The 20,935-nt window shown below is 41.0% G+C and overlaps 1 protein-coding gene across 1 annotated transcript; it reads right to left on the reverse strand.

Annotated features, from left to right (window-relative positions):
- Nucleotides 1–1,261: 1,261 nt before the first annotated feature.
- C4H3orf85 (chromosome 4 C3orf85 homolog) lies at nucleotides 1,262–12,997 on the reverse strand. The gene is made up of 4 exons (XM_032899302.1): nucleotides 12,951–12,997; nucleotides 12,790–12,842; nucleotides 3,037–3,173; nucleotides 1,262–1,670 (listed from the first exon to the last, which is right to left on the reverse strand). Exons 2-4 carry the CDS (start codon nucleotides 12,836–12,838, stop codon nucleotides 1,581–1,583), a joined length of 276 nt encoding a protein of 91 aa, XP_032755193.1. The 5' UTR covers nucleotides 12,839–12,842; nucleotides 12,951–12,997; the 3' UTR covers nucleotides 1,262–1,580.
- Nucleotides 12,998–20,935: the final 7,938 nt, after the last annotated feature.

Below are 20,935 nucleotides of genomic sequence, written 5' to 3' on the forward strand. Positions count from 1 at the left end.
CTTCTAGTAGGTTCCTAATCACTAATGTCAGTCAATATTATATTTGCTACTGCCCGCAGCAGGATACCTTTGATGAAAAAAGTTTCAAATGCATGAACAGAGGACTGGGTAAAGAAAATGTGGTACATATCACAATGGAATTTTAAATATCTGTTAAAAAATGAAACCACGACATTTGCAAGAAAATGGCTAAAACTAAAAATTATTGTGTTAATTGAAATAAACCATGCTAGAAAAACAAAGAACTATTTTCTCTTATTTGTAGAAACCAGATTTAAATTGCATGCGTGTGCGTGTGCGTGTGCATGTGTGTGTGTATGTGTGTGTGTGTGTGTGTGCGTGTGTGTGTTACACAAAGCTAGAAGGAGGATCATAAGAGTTCAGGAAGAAATCTTGGACGACAAGTGAAACAAAGAGGGTAATGGTGCACGTGTATTAAGAAATGTTAGCATTTTGTCTAAGCTCTGCCCCACGGTTACCTGGCAACAGCCAGATGTGCCTGACTCACTATAAAAGGGGCTGCTTGTTCCCTCTTCTCTCTCTTGCTCTCTTGCCTTCCTGCTCTCACTCTGTCCTCTCATCTCTTCTGCCCCCTCCCCATTTCCCTCCTTCCTCTCTCTCCAAATGCTCATGATGGCCTCTACTCCTATATTCCTTTACTCACTCTCTTTCTGCCTTTCTCTATCTCTACTACCCTCTCAACTCCCTTCCCCATACCCCGAATAAACTCTGTTTTATACTATATGGTCCTGTGGCTGGTCCCCTGGGGGAAGGGATGCCTCAGCCTGGGCCTGAGGAGGCACCCCCTTACCTCACACCTTACCACCCACTCACCAAACATATTCCTTCTCTCCTTATCTTTTTATAAACACAACAAGAAAGCAGAGAAGGAGAGTCACGGGGATGAAAGGGAATCAGCTGGAGAGCAAGACGGAGTGCAAGAGATGAAGCCATGAGAATAGAATATAGGGAAACACACACACACACACACACACACACACACACACACACACACACACTCTCTCTCTCTCTCTCTCTCGCGCGCGCGCACACACACACACACAGGAAGACGCCATGGCTAAAACTGTTACCTTGTATGCTAATCTAAAAATAGTAAGATAACAATAGAATGGCTTTAGAAAGTGACAAGTGTTGGGAAAGGGGGCTGGGTGCCAGTTCTGTTTGAGATGACTCTGCTTTGAGTTAAATCGTAAAAATGAGCTAACTCACTCAAAGAAGAGGCAAGAAAACCAAGAGCTGCGAGCAGAATGTTTTAATGGCACTATTTGTTGAAGTTTGCATCCCCTTTTTCAGAAAAGTCCCTCTTTGGGTAAATGCTTTTACTTTAGACTTTATGCTCTTTCTCAAGAATGGGCATTTATGGAGAATTTCCAACTTCATCCAGATGTCTGCAAGGGTTTTTACCATTGTTTTGTTCATAGTCTCCATGAGTTAGACATAATAAATAATATAGCGAAGGCCACATTCGGTCTTCCCGTCTCTCCAAGCCTGTGGTTTGAGCACACTGTGGTCCCAACTCCTACCATTTTTGTTCTTCCCTTTGCAGCACTCAAGTCCATTTATGGGACAGCAGATATATCAAAGGCCAATGTGTTTGTGTCAAAATAGCGGTGTGCACTTGCTTTCAAAGAAGTCCATGTTTCCCAAGCCTGCAAAGGAAACACAAGTCAGGATGTCTGAGCAGGTGAGATATGATGGCACTAGTCATTCTCTTTACCTGACACTTGTACAAATATGTTATTCTAGTGCTCAGTTGTGTTACAGGGTTTCTGGGGGACACTGTGAATCAACATGGCTGCCTTGTAACATTGCAGTATCTGTCAGTTGATTACTGAATTGGTCTATGGTAACAAGCAGGAGTACCCTTGAATATTTTAGTATCCCACAAAGAAGGCACTGTGTATCAAGCCTATATACTTATTTCATTTGCCAAAATAAACAGTGTTGTATACTAGTAATTGTAAATGATAGCTTCTGGAGAAAAGGGAGCATGAAACTACACGCATTATCTAGCTAGTGGTTTTTGTCAGCAGCTGCTGAGCGAAAGCGAAGTGGCCCTGGTAGACCAGTTAAGACCTAGCCAAGCAGAGAAGGCTAGGATTGGGGCTATACAAACCAAGGACATTTCATGTTTTTTATGTTTTTATAATGCACTCATGCCTGATGATGATGACAGCCTGAGACAGAAAGAGATAAAGAAATAAGGGAGGGGGAGGGAGGAAGGAAGAAGGAAGGAAAGGACAAAGGAAAATTTAATAATTTGTCATAGACATATTTTTAAGTTGTTAAATTGTAAGAGGGTAATCATGGGTCATGGACATCGTCAGGTAAGTTAGCAATTTCACTGGGTTCAGACTTCTGTTGTTTTTTCTAACAGAAAAGTAAACATGAGCGTCAACTGGCTAATGCATGTTGATTTTATTTCTTTTGGAGCTGGATCAAATGAATAGAAAAATGCACAAGACATAAGCACATGAAGGGGCTTCAAAGGCACAATGGTGCTCACAGAGGAATACTAGGCAGTAAACAACTGAGAGTAGACTACATTGGGGCCACTATCCACTTGTCCACATACCCAAGCATTCAATAACATATTAAGCCTTTACCATGTAGCAGTAATTGGGTAGACCCAAAGAATAATTACCTTGATGGATAAGGTATTACCTGGCCTTGGTAATTTAGTGAGGCTGGGTACATGAAACTAATAATATCCATGGGATATTTTGAGAATTGTTTCCATATAAACAGCATGCAAAAGGGAGGGAGAAGGAAGCATTCATGCCCCCTTGAAATGAAGAAGAGGATATGAGAAAAGAAAGGACATTTGAGCTCACTATTTCAGCAAGCTGTGGCATTTACTAGGTAAAAGCCACTTCATGGTGAGGGAGAGAAATTACACCTCAGAGAAGCTAAAAAGGAGAGCACAAAGGAAGGCTGGTGTCAGTGGAATGGCAGTGGATGCAATGCCAGTTTGCAAGATTACGAAAAAGGACTACTTGTATCGGATACCAGTACCTCATCAGCCAGTGATGTTCCCTTCTCATCTGGGTGGTGATCTGGGTCCCAGAAATCTTGCAAGTGTACCACTTGTCTTTTTAGGCGTAGGAATTGGTTTGCTGGGTCCTCCATCAAAAATGGTGCTCCCAACACTTCTGCAATTAGACCAAAGGCACAGCAGCTTAGGATATACATTACGTATCTATGTTTCCTCTGAAACAGGCACAACTCTGGTGTTTGAGAAACCAGGTTTTTGTGGTGGGGCAGTCTGGGAAAACTAAGCCCTGGGGAATATGATGAGCCCTTTGTAACTTGTGTAGTGTCACCACCATAACCTACAAGTAGATAGAAAAGTGTGGCAGAGTTGTGGTACATGTATGGGAGCCTCACAGTTTGGGTTAAAATCCCAGCTATTCTGAGATTCTGCAAAAATTACTTAATTCTAAGCTGTAGTTTTCTCAGGTAAAGCATGCTAGTAACAACCCATACTAAATTGCTTTAAGTGCTGCATAAATTAATAGATACTGGCTCCCGACCTTAAACCAGCCAGTCGATATTTGTATCCTGCTACATAGAGTCTTTGAAGCCAGTGGGGGTTCCATGAGATCAAGTCTCAAAAGCTAAACAATAGAACACACGCAAAAAATTTCCCAAGGGGCTAGAAAGTAGTTAAGAACATTAGCTATTCTTCCGAATGTCCTCAGTTGGATACCCAGTACCCACACACCCATCTGTAACTCTTAGTCCAGGTGATCTTGCACCCTCTTATGACTTCTTCTGTTCTCCATGGGCATCAGGCATGCACGTGATACACAAACACATTTGCCAACAAATTACCCATACATATTAACAACAACAACAACAAAGACAGACTTTGTTAGAATATACCGCATAGGGGGAAGAATGAATATACTCTGAAAGTCTCCACAGCCTGAATTAAGCTTAAGAATAAAGTTCAAATAATGTAAAATCAAGCTGGATAAAAATGGAAAGCATTCCAAAAATTAGAATGGTTTTTAAAATTATTGCTTATTTAATTTTTTGAGGATTTTCTGTATGTAAACAGTGTTCACGTTATTTTCATTTTCACCTCTACTCTCCCTCTAACTCTTCCTGTGACCCTACTTCCTCTCAAATTTATGACCTCTTCCTTTTAAATTACTATTGTTACATATGTACATATATATACATGCATACCTAATGTTCTCATTCCATTTAGTGGTCCTCATAAATATATGTGTTTAAAGTTGACAAGGGATTGCTTAAACTATCTGGGGCTCCTTCCTGGGAAGAATAGATTCTCCTTCTCTCTCAGAAGTCATTATTTGCATAGATATGGGGGTGGTGTCCTAAAATCCTCATCTTGAACTCTCCATGTTGATAGGACACTGTATTTTGTTTTGAGAATGACAACACTGTACAGAAATTCAACACAATGTAATCAGTGTGGAGAAAAAAGTGGAACTCCTCCCTACCTTTGCAATAACAATATAATTTGTGCTTCATGTTTGATAAACATTTCTTACAAAATGCAAAGCTAAAGAATGCTACATTAGGAGTTCTCCAGCCTTATAATTAACAGAGATTATGACCAACGATCTGTCAGGAGCCAGGTTATGGTGAGATACAGCACTCTCTCTCAGAAGGGTTGCTGGTTAGTTGGGGGTCAAAGATTAATGATATGTAGCAGAATGAGACAGCACATGATCCACTTACATTGTACTTGAGGTTGGGGCATAGGGCACAAACAGCTATTTCCATGGTTTATGAAGAAAAAGTTAGATCAGGAGGGTAGCAGAACAGGCTGGGGTTTTCAGTTTAAATTAGAGGAATGATGTGTAGAAACGACTTTTAACAGGAATCTACAAAGCCTACATCCAGAAACAATGGCTAGAAATAAGTAGAAAGAAGAGTCAAAACTGTTAATATTTAATTTCAGAATACAGTTGTGACAGGTGCCAGGGTAATACTGTTTTAATATTACAGTCCAATTTCATGCAATCAACCTAAGATTTTTCAAAGCCTCTCTAACAGCCCCCAAACCCCTCTGCTTCTTGATGTCCATACCCTTGGATATTTCCCTCCTTCAGTTCACAGGATTGTGCTGTGTAGCCCAGAATACTGCAAAAATGATGGCATGTTCTTGTTTTGTGACTAGCATAGAGCTTCTGATGTGTTCATCACTGAGTTAATTGCTCTAAGAGAAGGTAGATGCTATGATCTGAAAACACTCAAGTAACCTCAAGGGAAAGGCGCGCACTCCAAGCTTCCTGACATCTGTGCATACTACCCTCTTGGAACCTGATGCCTTTGCTCCAGTCAGGCCTTTAGATAACTGTATGCCTATGTACCTACTTAATGTGTTAGTATTTAAAAAAACAACAAAACAAAAACAATAAACAAAAAACAGAGCCAGAACCAAGGTCCTAAGCCACTTAAAACTCCTGACCCTGAAACGGGAATAATAAATGCTTATCGTTTTAAGCTGCTACAGTTTGAGGCAATTAGCTACGTTACAGTAGGTAAGAACTGCAGTAGGCACTTGAAGTAGTAGGCCCAGGAGGTTTCAGTAGGTCCGGGAGAAATGTCGCTCACAAGGGTGGGTGTGTAGTGAAGTAAGGAAGGGCCTTAAGAACACAACACTCAAAGAAAACATTTTCAGAGGTATGTAATTTTGTGCCCCAAGACCCTCATGCCCCCTTCTTTAGCCTCTGTTTTGATAATTGTCATTGCTTGGTAAGATATCAGAAGATAGCCCCGACCCATAACCTTGGTATGCACGCAGCAATGAGCCACCTGCATCATGTGGGAACTCACAGTCAGAGTAACGTGTAACTTGAAGAGAACACACTGCGACCAGACAGTCTGTAGTTTGTGTAACTACTTTTAAGGGATATATTGTTTTATTTTATTTCTTCTCATCTTTAGACAGGATCTTGCTGTGTAACCAGGGCTCTCCTGGTACTGTGTACGCAAGGCAGCCTCGAACCCACACCAGTCCATCAGTCCTTCTACCTCACTCTTCTCTGTATTGTAGAGAGAAGCACATATCATGTTGAGCAGCTCTAAGGGTATAATTAATTTGCATACCACTGTGGAGACCTTGCAGAGAATCTGGCTTTGTCAGCAGACGCAGAGATATCAATAGCTTGGAAAAGACAGTGTAAGACAAAAACATTACTTCAAATTGAAAGGAGCCGACAGCCAAGGAACAGTCAGTCCATCCAACCAAGACCAGGTTCAGAGATGTGATGGAAAGATGTGATGCCAATGTGATGGAAAGGAGTGGCTGAGATGTAGATATACTTAGAGAGCGTTGAAGGGTGAGTTGGACCTGGAGCCCAAGGTACGTCAAATGCAATGCTAAGGGATTTGGATTTTAATTTGTAAATGTTCTATCATAATTTCTGAACAAGAAAATAAGGGGCCAAATTTACTTGTAGTTGTTTTTATTTTGATAAAAATGCATGAAATGTAACAATGATCATTTTAATTTTTTTATTTAGAGAAATTATCTCACTATGTATCCCTGTCTGGCCTGGAATTCAGTACCTAGACTAGGCTAGCCTTAAATGCACAGCGATTTTCCTGCCTCTGCTTCCTCCGCACTGGGATCAAAGGTCTATGCTATCATCAACAAGCATTTTAAAACTGTTTTTGAGTTTATGATTCAGCAGCAGCAAGTTCGTTCATATGTTTTGTAACCATCGCCTATGTCCATTTCCAGAATGATGTCCTCATCCCAGACAGAACCCCTGAACACTGTAGCAGTGACTACCAACACACCCTCTCCCAGTCTCTGGTAATCACCATTCTCCTTCCTGTCTTGCTGAAGATGCATTCCAGGTACCTTGAGTAAGTGCACTCATCCTGTAGTTATGCCTATTTCACTTAGCAAACTGTATGCAGGGTCCACCATGCTGTGAAAGGCCTATTCCTTTGTAAGGCTGAACAGCATTGTATAAACATGCCACATTTATTTTCCCACTCATAGCTCTTTGTCGGTGGATAGGCAGATGAAAAAAGGAGAAGGCAGATCAAAAGACACACATGGTTGAGACTCTTCTAATTAGCAGATGTGTGATAATGACAGTGGAGATGGGAAGTCACCACAGATCTGAAGACGCTCAGAAGAGCCCTCACTCATTAACAGTACGGACTAACCACACACTTGTTTCTGTTTCTCCAAGAGGTGCTCGTGGGGGACTCCTCTGATTTCTCATTTATCCTGTAGAAAAGGCAATAGGTCACAATGTTCCATACCCTGGGCCTGATAATCTTGTTTTAAAGGCATTTTCCAAAAAGGTGAATTGCCTTGTAAAGTGGACCAAATAGTAGCAGCAAATAAAAACACTGCTAAATATTGGTACTTAGGTTATTCCAGGTAGAAAGAGAAATGTGTGACACAGTGTTTCTTAGGATCATCCGGAAGTATAACTCATATTCTACTGCACAATTATCCTGGTGCATTGTACAACCTCTGAGAACAAAGGAGCGATTACATAAGGCTCAGTAGAGACGCATGATTTAAAATATGTGCCATTGCTATTTTAAGCTTTAATAACTCTATCTTTGGAACTCTGCTCCCCTTTTCTTCATGGAAAATGTTTTACTGATACAACCCTTCCTTCCTTCCCAGGGCAAAGGACCCACCTCAGCAGAACAGGCCCAACAGGCAGCCAATAAATATTAATTGGTGGTGATAATAGCATCACCTAGGAGACAGAGGCAGCAAGTGTTATTTATTATCTGGCATTACAAGCGGGAAAATTGACCCTGGGGGATGAGATGACTCAAGGTCGCTTCAGAGCTGGTCGCCAGGCTGGAAATATAGTCTAAGTAATATAGTGGAGCACGCAATTATCCTCTCTGCTTCAGAGATTTCTCCTCCCTTTCTAGTTTTGCCTCATCAACCTTGAAAGTTACTGAAAGCAAGAACAGGGTTTTGAGTTTGTGGTTCTATTTAACCTGGCTGGGGTCTGGAAATTCAACCACAAGTTTTATAGCTTTGTTGGCTTTCCAAAGGGTGTTTTGTGACGTTGTTTTCTTAATGCAGTTATTATCAGCCAGGTTAACACCCTCCTTAAAATCTTTATAACCCATAAAATACTTCTCTCTTTTTAACTCTATATAGCTTATCCTTTCTTCATCCCCTATGAGTCTGACTTAATAAGTTCTCTTTATGTTCTCACAAATGCTCTCCAATATCCTCCAAAGGAATTCTAAAGGCAGAGACATCAGGCTGGACGACTCACAAGGCACAAGAGACCCAGGCTTTTCTGTCTCTGCTCGTGACTGCCTACTTTACACAGCCACTTCCTCTCTGTTGTCAAGGGAGGCAGAATTGCATGCTCTCTAGGATAAAGGAGAAATGGTTCCTAAGAAGCAAGCACAGAAGAGGATGGTGTGAAAATGATATACAAACACACCAATAACGCAAAAAATTAAATCCTGTAAATGTAGGGGGAAAAGATTCTCTGTTAAGTTTCTACTTCCATCTCTCTCTCTGAGAGAGAGAGAGAGAGAGAGAGAGAGCGAGAGAGAGAGAGAGAGAGAGAGAGAGAGAGAGAGAGAGAGAGAGAGAGAGAAGCTGAGAGGAGAGGAGAGGAGATCATGCTTTAGAGCCCAAGAAGAACTCTAATTCACTGCTATGTTCCCAACTCAGCTCGCTAGCATTGGTATCCCAGTCATAAGCAATGCACCTACCTTTAAGTCCTTTTCTTAAACAATAAGGAAGCCACTTACTTTATTCTTTTTCTACACTTGACTTTGGCCACTGATCCAAAGACTTGTGATTAAGGGATGAGCAACTTGGTATTTAGCACAAGAAATAAGTCAGATGAAAATGAAGCAGGAGGCAGGGGATGGGGAGGAAGGTGAGAGAGAGAGTGAGTAGGGGGAGTAGATGAATGAATATGAGAGAAGAAGGGTGATTTGGGTTATGAGGGGGAAAGTGAAGAGAAAGGGAATTAGAAAGAAAAAAGGGAAGAGACTATCTTGTTATCATCACATGTGCCTATAGTCCTGGGCCTGAGGAAGATAAAGTGGGAAGCCTAAAAATTTGAGGCCAACCTGGGTTAAATGGTGAAAGTTTGTCTCCAAACAACTAATAGGAGAGCCTTGCAGTGGTCTTGGTGTGCGTCTGTAATCCCAGAACTTGGAAAATGAATGGAGGTAGAGCCATCTTGAGGTAAAGGCGACTCTAATCTCAAAGGGAAGAAAGAACTAAAAAAGAGAAAGAAAGAAGAAGGCAAGAGAGAAAAGTGAAGAAAACAGGAAGGAGAAGGCAAAGGACAGAAGGTCACAGAAGGTGAGAAGCCATGGGGCAAAGGAACAGGGTTCGGGGTAAAGAAAGGACACCAAGGAGGAAGAGAGCTGGAAAATGGAAAGGTTGGCTAAATTCTTTAATTTAGCCTGGCTTTTCAATTCCGGTGTATTGAAATATTTAACAGGATTCTTTGAACCTCTAGCTGAGAAACCAGTTTTATTGACCTGAGAACTGCTGACGGCTTCGGATTCACTGCCGTGCCCTCGTCTCCGCTTACTGAGTGGTGATATTACAGCATCTGTGCAGAATCTTGCAAAGTCACATCACCTGAGTTTACCTGTCAGCACGTATATGGTGACACACATATACAGGCAGACACACTGCACAGTGCCTTGGATATGTCTTGGGAGCAGCAAAGATTTCACTAGTTTTTAATCACATGGACAGGAAAGTTGAGACCCCATGAAAGGCAGCATTTCATACGATATGACAGTGGCCAGAGAGTGCCATTTCCTGGCTGTGTTTATGCTATCTATATCTCCAGGACCACAACACTTGGTGCCACAGGGACAGGTAAATAGTTTTGATCATCCATTCACTACTCAGTGAATCTGGTCTTTAGCAACACCACCTTTCTTTCCAATCAAATTATCTCCTGTCATTATTATTTATTGTCACTGTGCATGTCCTTAAGAGTATCAGGCAATCCTACTCCAGGACAGGCCCACACCTGTAGCTCCCAGCATTTGAAAGGCTGAGGCAGGCAGATCTCCTGAGTTTCATAGACAATCCAAGGCCACCCTAAGCTACGTAAGATACCACTCTCTCACTCATTCTCAAATACGATGAATCAGGTGAAATTATAATAACAAAATCTCATAAAATAAAAGTTGTATCAGGAAATACCAAGTCTCTAAAGGATTAGAGCCTTTCAAGGGGTGGCTGGAAGGAGCCACTCCTACAGCTGAGAAGAAATCTGGCAGAGGGGGACTGAGAGCACAGACAAGCTTCTGAGGAAGGAAGTGTGAGCGTAGTTTTAGCAGACTAGCCGTGAAAACTACTCTTCACAAAGCAAATTAGAAACAACCGAATTCTCTTGCAGTGGTTTTGTTTCAGACAGGGGTGCACCAGGTAGCCTGGGTTAGCCCTTTTACTCCTTCCCCAACCTCATCAGTACTGGGATGGCAGATATACACTATCCACTTAAGCTCAATAATGTTCAAGACCGACTTACTAGGGGAAAGGCATTTCAAACATATGTATTTTCCACAGGGTTCCTTGCAGTGTAGGCTGGCAACCAGCTCCTTCTGGAGTCAACAATGACCTTGAACTTCTGATCTTCCTACCTCTCTACTTCTTAAGTGCTGGGATCGCAGGTATGAACTACAATATCAGGTTTATCTAGTTCACACTAAGCAAATACTCTGCTACTTCAGCTTGTGGTACAGCCCCAGTCTCCCTATTCACTCTCCCCCTACAGTACCTTGTGTTCCCAGGAGGACTCCCATCTAAGCACTAACCAGGCCTGACACTGCTTGGCTTCCGAGATCAGATGAGATCCAGTGTGTCCCGAGTGCTTTGGCTGTAGATCCAATATTTCCTCTTTAGGTTTGATTTTATTAATGCCCCGTTGAGATAGATCCATGGTGAATTGAGCTCAACTCTAAGCAGCAATAGCACTGCCTGGACAAGCTGCTGGCTGGACCCTGTTACCTTGTCAAATATGGTTACCCAGCTTGATGGTTTCTGTCCTTTCATTGAGGAACCAATGACTACTTTACTGAATCTAGGTCTCTAGGGCCAGGTTTTGCCTGTGTTCTGATGCCCATGTCAACTCTGACTTCAGCACAGCAATAAATGGATTAGGAAACAGGAAGAAGGGGCTTGCTTTCAGCTGGCTTCCCTGTACAATGTGAACTGCTTCAGCATCTACCTGGGGCTGTCTGTGTGGCGTGCTCATGACACTTCTCAAAGCTCACAGTTTTCTTTTGATAAACGGGTGCGTAGAGCCTATTTACAGATTAATCGGGAGACTTGAATTGCAAGAATATGGAATGTCCCTGACACATAAAAGGAACTTAGCTGGCACAGTTAATATTTGCTGACTTTAATTTAGGAGAAGGCAGTTTTGACCTAAATGTTCAAAGGAGATATAATTATTTTTAAAATCAAACTATGGCATACTTCTAATTCCCTACCCAGGGAGTGTCTATGTTACTATTTTGAAAACAGAGTCAGCGAGATGCTTTGGGAACTCTGCTCTCAAGTTTAAGGACTCCAGCGAAGCTAACAATCATTTTTAAAAATGGGTAATAAGGATCTCCCCCATCCACCGAAGTCAAGCTCTAGGGGAGAGCCATGCATTGCACAGGTAATCTTTTGCGGAGAAAACTTTGTAAATAATAAAAATAAACTTTTAAATTATTTACTTATTTTATATTATGAACGGCCCCGAGGGCAGACAGGTGAGAAAACTGTTCTTACAGGAAAAAGGAAGTGAGGCAGAAGCAAAGAAAGTTGATTCCTACTCTAGAGCTGTCTAATTTAGAAGATGTTGGTTAAACCTATCATTAGTGCAAAGACAGAGAATGAGTCTGAAGACTTCAGCTTCTACAGCTTGCAAATAGAGCAGGCTCCTTCCCTGAGGAAGGTCTGAAGGGCTGGCCCAGGACAGCAAATGATTCTCTCCTCTTATTTTCCAGTTCTCAAATTGTTTTTCCTTGAGCTTTAGCTACAACTTCATTTTCTTTTTATTAAAGCAAGGTCAGCCACATCTATTGTCTTGCAGGTAGGTGTATTCGCACCTCAGAGCTTCGGAATTAATGTCTAAATAGACACAAAGGCACACATGAAGGGTTGCTACTATCAATGGGAAGAGCTTCATGCAAAAAGTAACTTTTTGCATTCCTCTAGACCTTATGGAAGAAACAAATTTATTCTAGATTATGGATATTTATCAGAACTACTTATAACTCATATAGGCCTAACTATTAAGTTAACTTAAGTATTTTAGGTTTGGTTACAAGGAAACAAATGGTTCAATTCTGGTATGTTCTAAATTTCCTGGGTCAGTTTGGCAGTAAATTGCCTGGACTCTGGTGCCTTCCTTGATCTGTCTTTAAAACATGGAGCTTAGGGAAGGTTAATGAATTCATGCTTCCAAAGTACTTCGAGGTGTTCTTACACTACTATATGAGTATTACAACTCTGAAAAGATATTTTAATCTTTCCTTTTTTCAAGGACACCAGAATGCTCCTTTGGAAGAAACAATTAAACCAGAATGTTAATATGTTAATGTATAATTAAGAATAAAACAATCACACACTCACTACAGTACCAATTTCGAAAACGTATCGTGGCAAGTTTCCTTGGCTCCCTCAGTGAATTTGAGGTCCACAGATAAGACATATTTGTTCTTATCCTTCAGAAGCCAAAAGGAGTTACCAAGCACCCTGATAGTTGTAAAAGATATGACAAACCAAGAAACAAACCGATCTCTTACCTATTAGCAAGGTGGAGCACACGGCTGCTTGCAGCAATTTATAGGCCATGATCCTGTTTTAGAAATAAAAAAAAAGATGTATTTATTTTAATCTATCCCAGACAAAGCTTTAGGGTGCACTAGATATTTTTTCCCAGGTATATAAAGTATTAACTGTGTACCTGAATACCTGAAAGGAGTCAGGGAGAGGCACTTGCTTGACGTCACAGATTTATATACCTCCTGCCCCTTTACCCTTTGGACTTTTTGAACTGACTTTACAGGTTGTACTTAGATGAACCATTCATTTACCTACTGGTTTAACTCTCCCCACTTACACAATACATTAAAAGGAAGGAGGAGGAGGAAGAGAAGGAGGAGGAGGAGAAGGAGGAGAAGGAGGAGGAGGAGGAGGTGGAGGAGGAAGAGGAGGTGGAGGAGGAGGAAGAGGAGGAGAACTACCAACCCCACCACCCCCAAGGTCGCATCCACTCTTAGTGGAAACATTTTTGAAATGTACAATTGTGCCAGAGAATAGCAGTTTCTTTAAAAATGTCATAGCATACAATTAACATTCAACACACAATTCCAGTACTGGACATATATCTGAGATTCAACACTCATACCTAATCAATAGCTTTATTAGTAGGAAGCAAAGTCATGAAACATACCAGATGCTATTCAATACCGAATGTTAAGTTTTACACATGTATTATGGAGTTCTGCCATCAGTAAAAAGTATCATTTGTAGACAAGTAGTTGGGGCGAATATCAGTAAATTCAGTGAATGGTTACATCCTTTACGGTTCATTTGTTTAATCTTTTTTGAAAACAACAAAATTGTGAATGTTCAGAACAGATTGGTGGTTGCCAGAGATTAGTGATGAAGAGGGAAAAGAAGGCCAATATGGATTGCTCTGTATATGAATTGTGATGAGGATGTGATGTAAAAATTGTTCAAATTAAATGGAACACATAATTACCACATATCACACACAATGAACCCATGCAGAACCAGGGAGATCTGTGACATAGCAGTTATATCTGTTAACATCCCCCTCTATGTTTTAGAAGGCTTTACTCCACTTTTGCAAGATGCTCCTACTGGGAAAAGCTTGGTAAAGGACACATGGAGCCTCTCTAGGTGATTTCTTACAGGTGTGTGCAAATCCATGCATCTCAAAATAAAGCTTAATTAGGAACAAAGTGTTTAGCTGCACTATAATATCTGTTTCCAACAACAAACTACAAAGCAAACCAACACCCCACTCTCATGTCTCCAACAGTTGTTTATTCCTGGGTGTGATGAGCAGTTAGCTGAGTGAATTCATCATCTGATACAATTCGTTGTAAACGGCAAACTGTACATTTGTTTTCCAGTCTCACCAAGACTTCCAATCTGGAATATGTATCCAGGAATAAAAGTGGTGAAAACATCTTCCAGATGGCCAGAACTGTGCAAGGTGTTGGAACATCTGGATCTCTGACTGGGTCTGTGTCTCCGTGGACTTCTAGATGAAAGGCTTGGAAGAACTCTATGTGAAAAGAAATATGGTAACCATGAAAGCCCATCCCAGGTGTCATCCACACAACACCTCCCAGGTATGCATGCACACCATACTTCCCAGGTATTAACCCACACCACACCTCCCAGGTATCCACCCATACTACACTTCCCAGGTGTCTGTCTGTACTACACCTCCCAGATGTCTATCCACATCACACCTCCCAGGTGTCCTCCACAACACACCTCCCAGGTGTCCATCCAAACCACACTTCTCAGGTGCAGTGGCCACTTCCACAATTCTATTTGTTTCCTTTCTCCTAACTGCTGAGCCATCTCTCCAGTCCTTATCCTGACTTTAAAGTTAAGTATTTCCTCAAGATTCCAGAACACAATATACAACTAAAAACCCTTAACTCTCTTCAAAGTCAAAGCCAATGACTGCTTTTCCAGAGGTCCTGAGTTCATTTCCCAGCAACCACATGGCGGCTCACAACCATCTGTAATGGGCGTCTGACGCCCTCTTCTGGTGTGTGTGTGCACGTGTGAAGACAGTGACAGTGTGCCCACATACAAGAAATAAGTAAATAAATCTTTAAAAAATAAAGTCAGGATAAAAAGAGAAATTATGTCTTACCTTTTCTAACCTTCATAATTTTACAGTTTATGAAATTAAAAATGAAGCTTACAGAGAACAGAGAAGGGTAGGGTGGTTTTGACTATTATTGTTGTTGTTATTACTATTTGTCTCTTATATTCTCACACAAGTTATTCATCTCTGTTGAGTGGGATACAGGAAAGAAGCATAAAATCATAATATGAGATGGGTATAGTGGTGCACACTTTTAATCCCAGCACTAGGGAGACAAAGACAGATGGATCTATTTGTTTGAGGCCAACCTAGGCTACAGAGTGAGTTCTAGGGCAACCAGGGGTACACGGAAGAACCCTATCTTGAAAAAAAAAAACAAAAAGAGGAAAGAAAGAAAAAAGAAACAAATAGTAGTATACTATCCTGCTACAGAAGAGTGAACTCAGGCTCACTAGCTTGTCCAATATTCCCTAGCTTGTCGAAGGAGTGTCCAGAAATTCAGATCAGCCTTCACAGAGCAGTCCAGGTGGTGCTCCTGCATATAGGTGGGATATGGGTAATATATCAAATCAGGGGTTTTCAGTCCCAAATGTACACGTGGCCTGGGCAACAAAGGCAGTTTCTTAGAAGTGGAATAAATATGATACAGTATTCTTTGTGAGCCAGATGATAGTCTTTCCTGCGAGTCAAGCCTTCCTTGAGATTCCAGTGTGGTGGGGTTCCTCTTTATAAATGTGCTTCCTTGTTGTCCTCAAGCAAGGCTTCCCTGCATCGTGATATTCCCAAGTAAATGACAAGCCTTCTGAAGGCCACTGCTGCGTCATCTTCCACCCCCACCCCGTGTCTTCAGTGCATAGCAGGCACCTGTCATATAACAGCCCTTAGTAAGCATTACTGAAGTTAATGGAATCAATTGATCCAACTTTAATTAAACAGCTTTACATCCAGTCAGGATTTTCCTGGACAAGTCTGTCAGTTTGTGGCTGTATCTGGCCAGTTGCACAAAATACACATCATGCAGCAGTTTCATTTTTGGGTTGAGGCTTGGGTTTTTTTTTTTAAATCCTTTCCTCCGGAGCTTGTCTCCTCTTGTGATCTATGAATGAAAGATGCTAGAATCTGTGAAAATTGGCAACTCTAATTCTAGAGAAACGGAAATGTTCTTTGAAATGAAATTGAAATAACTATCTTTGGAAAAAATAGATCAAGTAGCATAGATTAATGAAGCCCCATCCCTGGGCTGTTTATTATTGAAGTTTCCCACTTGGAAGTTGCTGCTTTTATATGATAGGACAGACCCCTGTCAACTACCACAGTTTCTTGCATACCAATGACATGCAAATGTGGTAAGAGAGGGGAGTGGATCACATCCGATATCATCGAAAAAATATTTTTTTTTAGAAGAAAAAGAAAGGAGAGAAAGTTGCTGTATCATGCTACCAATGCCATCAGACTTCATAAACTGTAAAGCAGCTAATGCCATCAGACTTTGTAGACTGCAAAGCCACCAATGCCAGAAGACTTTGTACACTGCAAAGTCTTGGAGAACACAGCACTCCTTTATAAGCTTCTGGTATTGAGTATTGAAACACATAGTAGAACCTGGCTTGATTCAACTGTCTCAGCATCGGTGGATGAAGAGGGCCAGCCTGTAGTCCAGGAGAATATGGGAAACACTACTGAATGTTGTGAACTTTGAACTGTAGTTGTGCTCTGGAATGGACTGGCTGATGGTCCTAATTTTTGTGAAGTTAATCAAGGTATTAACTGTAGGGGCAGCTGTAGGAGGCCAGCACTTCCTCAACACCGTTCAGGGGGACATTTGTGAACTGTTTTCACATCCAATATTGGTTTTGCACAATTTGTATTCTGAGTATCCTACCATGGAGGGCATCACAGTGAGAGTTACTGTCTGATATTTAGACAGAGAATGACACAGTAACACATGAATAAGGGCTTCGGTATAGCCTTCTTACCAGCAGAACAGATCTTTACAGAGGTTCACAGTCAGACTGAGGCCCACCTGTGTAATACAGAAATTACAAGAGAAGTATTATATGGAATATGCGTTAGTCATGGAAGGTGGATTTTGTTTTCCATTTTACTCACAATGTGAATTATGACAAATGGCAGATACTGTGCCTCTTCATTCCTCTCCCTCCTTGAAAGACCACGAACTTCTCAGCATTATGTTCATCTGGATTTCCTTGGTGTTCTTACCACAGTGGGGCACACTCATCAAATGCCCAATATGGGAATGGGATTAGTTTGAAGATGTCAGCAATAATCTTGAGAAGAGGTAATTTTGCCCTTGGATTCAATTTTGGTATGCTTGAGGCAGATTTTATAAATTTGCTACAGCCCAAGAGGCCTAATATTTAATAGCATTTGGACATTCCATTCAGGACTTGTATAATGAACTTCCCTTTGAGGAGGTACAAGCTATTCACCTTCTTTGAAATACTTCACCGATCCTGCTTGATCTGAGGAAGAGGGAGAAGTCATTCTTGGGTTGTGTTGTCTAGGATCTTTCTCTTCCTTTTCCCCCATTTGTATGCTAACTTTTTTTTTTAAATTAGCTTAATTTTTGTTTTTTTCAGGACAGAATTTCTATGTGTAGCCTGGTTATCATGGAACTCACTCTGTAGACCAGGCTGGCCTGAAATTCACAGAGCTCCACCTGCCTCTGTCTCTCCAGTGCTGGGATTAAGGGCATGTGCCACCACCATCTGCTTTTTGTGCTAATTTGTATGCCCCAAATTGAGTATAAAAGTAGGGAAAATGGGGAATCTCATAGTTGTAATTTATTAGTTCATCAACTATTTCATAGGCATTCCCTATGCTTTGGGTAATTTCAAAATCTATTCTAGATGTATTTCTCATATATTTGTTTTAAATACTAGAATTACAGGAGGGAAATGAAACTGTTCCTATTGGGGAAGAAAATCCTTTCACGGACATTTGAGGAAACAGATTTAATTTTCCATGAGGACAGATAACTCAGGCTGGAAGAGGATTACAGGGAAGCAAAGCCCACTTTAAAAAATATTGGATCAGAAACCAAGGGTACACAGTAGCAGGATATACACTGGGGTATTCATAACAATTTTTTTGATTAGTCCACTGGTGGAATTTAAAAAATCATTTGTTACACACACACACACACACACACACACACAGACACACACACACAGACACACACGACTAAAAAAAAATAACAGCAATAAAATTTTTGTTAGATGATCATGGTTGGTCACATATGCAATTCTAGCTCTTAGGAGGCTGAGACAAGAGAACCACAGATTTGAAGCTAGTCAAAACTATCCAGCCTGGGTCGCAAAACAATCTTTTAACGTTTTAAATTATTATTATTGTTTATTATTATTATTATTATTATTATTATTATTATTTGAGAATATGATTTGTATGTGGAACCGTGTAGATTTTTATCTAACAGATTATAAATTCAGGAGTTGGTTCTCTCGTACTCTGGGTTATGGGGATAAACCCAGGCTCATATTGCAAGTCCCCACTGAGTCAGCTTGCTAACCCATGACAGTGTCTTAAAACAATAAAAACAGCATAAAAATCAGGGCATGGGGTGATTTCCCTGTTATTGATGTTTAATAACATTGTGACTTCCGCCAATTGTCACTGTAAACAAATTAGAGTAATTTGAAGTTGTGTCATTAATACATATGTATTCAGTCTTAAAGTTTAAGGCAAAGTGACCATCTGTTTTGTGATAGAGTGTTGGAATTCCGCCGCTTCTCAGTTAAGCTTTGAAGGAAATGCCTGCTAAGGCGTTTTTCTCATTACATACTGAATAATTGATAGTTGACAAATGTGACATTTATTGAGCATCAGCAATGTGCTATAAAGTTCACAGAGCACAGAGCTATCAAGGATTGCTGTCCGTTTGGCTCGCTATCAAATCGAAGTCTGTCATTTGCTAAATCATCCATGCTTCACTAAGCCAAAAGCAAAGAAAACATTGCTGGAGATTCAGGATAGAAGTGAATGGGACCGGATTTTCTCTGCAAGTATCCCCTTGGGGATTAGAATTAGTTCTGTGGGAAGGCAATTTGCTCCTGTGGTGCTGGTATTCTCACAAGATAAACGTGATAAAGAAGGAATAGATTTAAAATGAGGGCTGCGGGCTGCACTGTCATTTTATGATCGCCATTTTCCTCCTTCAACCTGTAGTGAGCCTTCATCAGCAACAGCATGACTTGAGAGGGGGGAGCAAACTGAGAATGCTCAACTGGCAGGAAGAGACAGGAAGTTAAAGGTAACAGAAACTTGGCTTGGTGACTCATAGCTGTAATTCCTGTACTTGTGAGGTTGCAGTGGGCGGACCACTGTTGGCCTGGAAACCGGGAAAGAGAATAACATTTGAAATGTAAAAAAGAAATACCCAATTTAATAAAGATGAGAAAAAAAAAGAAACATAGAAGAAAAAGTGGAGAAGAGCCTCGAACACATGTGCACTGGGGAAAAATTCCTGAACAGAACACCAATGGCTTATGTTCTAAGATCAAGAATTAAAAAATGGGACCTCATAAAACTGCAAAGCTTCTGTAAGGCAAAGGACACTGTCATTAGGACATAATGGCAACCAACAGATTAGGAAAAGATCTTTACCAATCCTACATCTGATAGAGGGCTAATATCAAATATATACAAAGAACTCAAGAAGTTAGATTCCAAAGAGCCAAATAATGTTATTAAAAGATGGGGTACAGAGCTAAACCAGGAGTTCTCAGCTGAGGAATATCGAATGGCTGAGAAGTACCTAAAGAAATGTTCAACATCCTTAGTCATCAGGAAGATACAAATCAAAAAAAAAAAAAAAAAAAAAAAACCAAAAACCCAACCAACAAAACAAAACAAAAAAACCCACGAGATTCCACCTCATACCAGTCAGAAGGCTAAGATCAAAAATTCAGGTGACAACAGATGCTGGTGAGGATACAGAGAAAGAGGAACACTCTTCTATTGCTGATGGTATTGCAACCTGGTACAACCACTTTGGAAATCAATCTGGAGGTTCCTCAGAAAACTGGACAAAGTACTACCTGAGGACCCAGCTATACCACTCCTGGCCATATACCCAAAAGATGTTCCAACATATAACAAGGACACATGTTCCACTATGTTCATAGCAGCCTTATTTATAATAGCTAGAAGTTGGAAAGAACCAAGATGTCCTTCAACAGAGGAATGGATACAGAAAATGAGGTACATTTATACAATGGCCACTCAGCTATTAAAAACAAAGACTTCATGAAATTCATAGGCAAATGGATGGAACTAGAAAATATCATCCTGAGTGAGGTAACCTAATCACAAAAAACCACACATGGCATGTACTCACTGATAAGTTGATATTAACCCAAAAGCTCAGATTACCCAATATACAATCCACAGACCACATGAAGTTCAAGAAGGATGACCAAAGTGTGAATGCTTCAGTCCTTGTAAGGGAGAACAAAAATATTCGTAGGAGGAGATATGGAAACAAATTTTGGAGCACAGACTGAAAGAATGGCCATTCAGAGCCTGACCCACCTGGGGATCCAGCCCATACACATACAGACACCAAACCCAGACAATATTGCTGATGCTAAGAAGTGTATGCTGACAGGAGCCTGATATAACTATCTTCTGAGAGGCTCTGCCAGAACACGACAAATACAGAGGCAAATGCTCACAGCCAAACGTTGAACTGACAATGGGATCCCCATTGGAGGAGTTAGAGAAAGGATTGAAGGAGTTGAAGGGGTTTGCAACCCCATAAGAACAACAATACCAGTCAGCCAGAGCTCTCAGGGCCTAAACCACTATCTAATGAGTACACATGGGCAGACCCATGGCTCCAGCTGCATATATAGTAAAGGATGGCCTTGTGGGACATCAATGGGAGAAGAAACCCTTGGTCCTGCCAAGGCTGGACCCTCCAGTGTAGGGGAATGTCAGGGCAGGGAGGCAGGAAGTAGTGGGTGGTTGGGTGGGGAAACACTTTCATAGAAAAAGGGGAGTGAGGATGGGATAGGAGCTTTATGGAGGGA

Source organism: Rattus rattus, chromosome 4 (genome assembly GCF_011064425.1).
Source record: "Rattus rattus isolate New Zealand chromosome 4, Rrattus_CSIRO_v1, whole genome shotgun sequence".
Classification (NCBI taxonomy): Eukaryota; Metazoa; Chordata; class Mammalia; order Rodentia; family Muridae; genus Rattus; species Rattus rattus.

What these genes read in the sequence shown, in the direction of transcription:
- C4H3orf85 (XM_032899302.1), bottom strand. Translation starts at nt 12,838, where the DNA reads ATGGCCTATAAATTGCTGCAAGCAGCCGTGTGCTCCACCTTGCTAATA. An exon ending in GTGCTCCACCTTGCTAATAG is followed by an intron (nt 3,174 to 12,789) that starts GTAAGAGATCGG and finishes GTCTAATTGCAG; the next exon opens with AAGTGTTGGGAGCACCATTT. An exon ending in GAACATCACTGGCTGATGAG is followed by an intron (nt 1,671 to 3,036) that starts GTACTGGTATCC and finishes TTTCCTTTGCAG; the next exon opens with GCTTGGGAAACATGGACTTC.